General features: G+C 53.3%; 1 protein-coding gene across 1 annotated transcript; it reads right to left on the bottom strand.

Annotated features, from left to right (window-relative positions):
• Positions 1 to 1,872: 1,872 nt before the first annotated feature.
• On the bottom strand, positions 1,873 to 6,122 carry ISLR2 (immunoglobulin superfamily containing leucine rich repeat 2). The gene is made up of 2 exons (XM_006020290.3): positions 6,063 to 6,122; positions 1,873 to 5,343 (listed from the first exon to the last, which is right to left on the bottom strand). The coding sequence occupies exon 2, from the start codon at positions 5,334 to 5,336 to the stop codon at positions 3,252 to 3,254; it is 2,085 nt and encodes a 694-aa protein (XP_006020352.1). The 5' UTR covers positions 5,337 to 5,343; positions 6,063 to 6,122; the 3' UTR covers positions 1,873 to 3,251.
• Between the last annotated feature and the right edge of the window lie 29 nt (positions 6,123 to 6,151).

Here is a 6,151-nt window from a genome sequence, read left to right on the forward strand (position 1 = left end):
GCAGGAAAAAATGACCTCCAGAGAAACGTCCAGGAGAAATGACCTTCCAGTCCTACTTTTCTATGATTGTGCGGTTCCATCTACCACTACCTCATTTGTGCACGAGGTTGGGCTACATGATTTTTCAGGTTCTTTCTACTTCTTTCATCCTTACGTGTGATTCTCTCTCTTCCTGCCTCCTTCCCTCAGACCCAGTGCCTATCTATCTATCTATCTATCTACACACACACACTCACATACACCCCAAAGGCAAACAAGAGCCTTGTAGGATGCAGGCAGCAGTAGAAGGTGCAGACTTCTGGGGGATTGTGCTGTGGGTGCAGGGCAGATGTGGGAGCACAGCCTTTGCTTTGCATGCCTCTTGTGAGTGCATTAGATGAATAGCTACAGGTAAGACAGGTGAGGTTTATAAAGGCCTCCTTTGAAGAGTCAAAACTCGTGGCAGAGGTGATCTCTGTTATTAGAGCAACTAGATATTTGCAAAAAAAAGTCTTTATTTGCAAGCTTTGCATCCTTTGAAGAGTGTCATTGCTGGATCGGATCGGGAGGGGGGCGGTGGGGGAAGCGTTGGCAGGCGGCTTGTGCTGGGCAACGTGAGGGCATCACCCTTAGCAGGGCAGCCAGCTGCTCCTGCCCCCGGGTCTGGCAGGCGGGGGTGGGGGTGTTGCTCAGGCGAAGCGCATATATATTTATATGTGCATATGTATGTATGTGTGTATAGAAGTGTGCATATGTGCGTGTGTTTATATACGTGTGTGGGTAATATGTGTGTGTGTATATATATGTATGCCAAGTATGTGCGTGCGTGTTGTGCTTGCAGGCAGGGTGATACCCGGGTGCACGGACACACACGTTCAGACACATTCCTGACGTGCGGTCAAATTCTTCACATAAGCATCTATAGGGCGCTGGGATGCTTACATCGGGGCTGCGTAAAGCAGATGCACTCTCTCTCAGCCTGTATATACCCGTGTGTGGCCATATACCCCTCTACACACACATGCCACATACATGCATGTATGTATGCGGACACATACCTGCAGCTGTATCTCTACCTGAGCCTGAGTCCATCTGTCTCCCCCCACCCATGCCGGTGCAGATCCTACCTGCAGGGCTGCTGTCACACCTGCCCCGCTCCCTGCCCGGCTCTCCCCACCCCGCAGCCACCCCCATGCTGCTCCGCTTCCCCAGAGCCGGCGGGCCAGCCTCTGCTTCAACTCCTTGCTCCGCTGGACTTGACAACTTTCTCCCTTTCCTGGCGCTTGAAGCGAGTGGAGGGTTGGCATTAGGATGCGTATTCTTGCCAGGCAATTCGTACCCCTGACTTGCTTGCTTGCTTTCTGCCTCCTTTTCTTTCTATCCTTCTTTCTCTCTCTTTTGCTTTTTTCTCTCTTTATTGAAATGAATCCAAACAGTTTTGGAGAGCTCCTGGACAACATCCAGATGTGCCTGGGGGCTTTTAGCGGGAGCGGACAAATCAAAGCCACCCGCGACCTGCCCAGAACAAAGCACCCAGCCCCTTCGGAAACCCTCAGCCCCGGTAACCACCTCTGCAATTCTCTAAAAATAATAGTGATGGTGATGGAGACAAGCCCCAAGTGCTTTTAGAGAAGGGAAATGTCTCATACAAAAGAAAATGAAATGAAATACCTGAAGATCAGAAATGCATTAAAATAAACAAACAACAACACAGCCTCTGAAAATACAACCGCACTTTAAATTAAATCAAGGCAAGGGAAATGGAGAGAATTATACTGCAGGATGTTAATCCCAACTGAAATAGACATCTGATTTCCCCTCCCCTCTAGTTTTTGATCCATATAAATCAAGATTTCCCCTGTATAAATAATGAGGAAAAGTCCATTTTAAATCTGTTTTATTGACTCTTCACAGACAGAAGCGCTTAGGAATAATAATAATTATAATAGCAATAGTAATGATAACGGTAATGGTAATGATCAGGATGATAACAATGATGATGATGATCATAAGGTTCTTGTTTAGTTTTGTTTGATTTTATAGTGGTTTTTGGACAGTATTTAAACAATAGCGTTTCTTTCCTCACCTCGGGAAAGGTTGTGCTGATTTTATTTGGAAATTTGTGGCTTTTTTTTTAAAAGAATAAATACAGAGGCTAAAAGAACCCAAACACACAAATTAAAATACCGCTAACAAAAAAATCCACAGATGCATCAATTGCAAATATATTTAAGATTGATCTCAGTTCCACGGCAAAAAACTCACCAAGCCTTCCCGTCCGGTTTTGAACATCACAAACCACATCGAGGGGTACATACATACATATATATATATATCTTTTTTTATCTTTTTTTTTTTTTTTTGGTCTCTAATGCACTCTACTCCTACGGAATAAACATTTAGGAAATCTCAGTGAGTCACGTGCCTCCGGTAAGGTCTGGGGGAGAAAAAAGGGGGCAACAAAGGGCAGAAGTAGGGGCTACCTCCACCTTTCTTCCCCCCCACCCCAGCCTAAATCTCGAAAGCATTCACAAGTCAAGAGAGCTCCAAGTCACACACACATCTCGAGGTCTACAGCACGGCTCCAAGGACACTGGGTAAGGACAGGTGACCCGCTGGCTCACCTGGCGTCTCTCCGATCTGGCGATGGGGACCGGTCTTGGTGGCAGGTGCCTCCTCCCCCGGGTGCCCACCCGCGGGCCTGGGCACTCACCGCCCGGGGCAGTGGGAGGGGAGGGCGGAAGGGAGCTGTCCAGCAGAGCAACCTCCTGAAATGGGCATCCCCGCGGGCTGGGGCGAGGCTGAGATGAATAGATGCTCTGATTTCAAAACCAAGGGGCATTTGAGTCCATCGACTGGGCTTTTCGTTGTATAAAAAAGAACAAACCAACACAGCTTTCAAAACAAAAAAGGCAGCGTTGAAAAAGAGAGTAGAAATAAAACCCCCCATTTAAAATACCACCCCCCTCTCCCTTGTATTCAAAGAGTGTATTAAAAAAGGTCGGGTTTTGATGCGTGTCTAGTTGTTACAAAAAAGCCAATTTACTTCCTGCTGTTTGGGGAAGACCTGATCCCACTCGGGAGCATCGGGTCTCAGCTCTGTCGGGTTTTTGCCCCCTCCCCAACTCACTAGGCTTTTGGCTGAGGTCTCCTTGGAAGGATGTCTCTGATGTGCCAGTCCTGGGTCAGGTCCCACCGAGCCGCGGGTACGGGACTCTATGTTACAATGCACGGGCTGGGGCAAGGGCTGGGGACGGTGGACTGGGCTGGGCTCAGCGGGCTGGCTGCCGATAGTTCCCATTGATCTCCTGGGAGATGTTCACAGCCTCAGCACCCAGTGGCAGCTTGTCGCTGTATTCGGAGCCCACCTCGAACTCCTCCTGGTTGGCTTTGGATTGGGATTCAGGGAGGGACGTGGCCACCAGACTCCCATCTGGCTCCAGCTCCCTCTCCCCACCTTCCACCTCTCTTTCTTCCTCCTCCTCTTCCTCTTCCTCTGCCTCTCCCTCCCCAGCCTCACTGGAATTGTAGTTCTTCTCGGATTCCAGGTAGGAAGCACGGGGGTCAAAGTCGGCCGCCATGTGCTTCTCCATCTGGTCCGGGTTCTGGGGCTTCATGATGAGCTTGTAGGTCTTCCCTTGGTACTTGGAGAGCAGGTGGCAGAAGGTGGCACCCAGGAGTGGCAGGGTGGCCAGGGCCAGCAGGAAAATGCTGACCACCACAATAATGATGAGTGAGGGGATCTCCTTCTTGGTAGTGAAGACCACCTGGACCTGGCAGTCCTCGCCCAGGAAGGTCAGGCACACCGAGTAGTTGGTGCCAGGGCTTAGGCCCTGGAACCAGTAGGAATTCACCCCTTCCTCAATCTTGGACCACTGCACCAAGGCATGACCCTGGGCACTCTCCTGGCACAGGTAGAGGACACGGAGGTGGACCTTCTCAGGCTGCCCATAAAAGGGTGTGAGCTGCACCTTGGCTTCACGCTCGGAGACATCCAATGCAATGACACCCAGGTCGAAGGTGTGCTGCTTGAAGTCCCCACTCTGGTTGAAGGCATGGTTGGAGACATACTGGGTAGCCTGGTGGGACCCACACTTCTTTTTGAAGTTTGGCAGCTGAAAGGGCACCTCCTCCTCCTCCTCCCCAGGACCCATCTGCACCTTCCCTGCTCCAGGGTGGCTTTGCCGTGTTGGGATCAGTGACTTGGTCTTCTCCTCAGGCTTGAGGATGCTGTTTTTGGCTCCCTTGGAGCTGGGCTTCCTGTCCCCAGGCAATGTTTTGCCTGTTGCAGGGTCACCCAGGGGGTGCAGTGGGTACTTCTGGGTACCTGCTACTGCTACATTGACAGAGGTCTGGTTGCTTCCAAGCTCATTGGTGGCCACACAAGTGTAGGTGCCTTCCTCACGCTTGCTTAGGTGTGGGATGACCAGGGTCCCATTCCCAAGGACTTGGAAGCGCTCCTTGGAGGCCCCAGCAGGGGGGAGCTGGTTCCCAGGTGCCCCTAGACTGGGGTTCGGGAGCTCCAGGGCTTGGCTGGAAGTCTGGATCCTCCAGCGGATCTCGGGTGGGGGGCTGCCTGCCACGCTGCACTGGAGGGTGAGCGTGAAGCCATCATAGAGCTCTGTGGTGTCCAGGTTGGGGTGGTAGGTCAACCTCACTGATGGGGCCACGCAGGCCAAGTCAGGGATTTTGCCCAGGGGCATCCCACGGAGGGGCTCAGGGGCAGCGCAGCTGATGGAGTCACGCTCAGGGATGGAGATGAGTGTGTTCTGGATCCAGGCCTTGAGCCAGAGCAGCGTACATGTGCAGTTGAATGGGTTGTTGTAGATCTGGAGGTGGGACAAGGAGCTGAGCGCATCAAAGGCGCCCTCAGCAATGGAGGCAAAGTGATTGTTGTTGATGCGAAGGGAGCGCAGGTCCTTAAGTGTTTGGAAGGCATCACTGGGCAGCTGGGCCATACGGTTGTTGTTCATCTTGAGCAGCTGCAGGGCACTGAGGTTATATAGGTCCTGCCAAGGGAAGTCCACGATCTGGTTGTGGCTGATGTCCAGGTTCTTGAGCTGCCCGAGGATGGCAAAGGTGCCTGGCTCAATGGTGCCGATCTCATTGTGTGCCAGCCACAGCGATGTGACCTGGGTGACCTCCACAAAGGAGCCCCGTTGCAATGCTGTGATCTTGTTGGCCGACAGGCTCAGTGTGGTCACATTGGAGGGCAGCCCTGCAGGCACCGCCTGTAGCTCCTTATAGGCACAGTCAGCAAACTGGTGTGCATACTTGTCCATGCAGGCACATGGCTCTGGGCAGCCCCAGCTCAGCCCCAGCAGCACCGCGAGGCTCAGGCAGAGCAACAGGGCCATGGTCCTCCTGCAAAGCAACAACACACACACTGGTGCTCAGGGCACCAAGCATGCCCTGCCCTGCCCCACCCCAGCAGACCCCACGGTCCAGCTCCTTGCTTAGGCCAGAGGGCACCGTCTCCACCCCAGCCAGAGCCCAGATCACAACCCTGCACCCAGCATGGACAGGCTTAGGGAGTTTCCTTCCTGCCTCCCGCCTTCCTTTGGCTCCCTGCCTGCTTTTCTGCCTTCCTTCCTTCCTCTCCACTTCTTCTCCTTCTTCCTCCCTTCCCGTTCCCCCTTCTTCTCTTGCCTTCTTCCCAACTTCCCCTCTCTCCTCCTCTTGTCCGTCCTTCTTCCTTTCTTTTTTCCCTCCATTTCTCCTCCCTCCCTCCTTTGGCTTCCCCTCTTTTCTCTCTTTCCTTCCTCCTGCCCCTCTCTTTTTCTCCACTTTTCCTTCCTTTGTTCCTCCCTTCCTCTGTTCCCCGCCCCTTACTTCTTTCGTCCCTTCTCTCTCCTCCTCGCCCCCTTTCCTCCTTCCCTCTTCTCTTCTCCTTCTTTCCTCCCCTCCTCGGTCCCCCCTCTTCTCTCTTTCCGTCTTGCTTGCCTCCTCCTCAACTTCCCCTCTCTCTCTTCTCTCCTTCCCTCCCGCCCCCGTAGCTGATGGCGCGGGCTTTCTAGTTGCCCTGCTGCCCCTTCACCCCCTCCTCTCCCCCCGGCCGCCTTCCCCGCACCGAGGCTGCTTACCCGGGCTGGGGAGAAGTTGCCTTTAACACTCGCAGCCGCCGCCGCCGTCACCCGCCTCCTCCCCATCCCGCCCCCGGAGCCGCGGGGAC

The sequence above is a fragment of the Alligator sinensis genome, unplaced genomic scaffold, assembly GCF_000455745.1.
Source record: "Alligator sinensis unplaced genomic scaffold, ASM45574v1 scaffold1097_1, whole genome shotgun sequence".
NCBI lineage: Eukaryota > Metazoa > Chordata > Crocodylia > Alligatoridae > Alligator > Alligator sinensis.

Coding starts and splice junctions, on each gene's coding strand:
- ISLR2 (XM_006020290.3), bottom strand. CDS start 5,336: ATGGCCCTGTTGCTCTGCCTGAGCCTCGCGGTGCTGCTGGGGCTGAGC.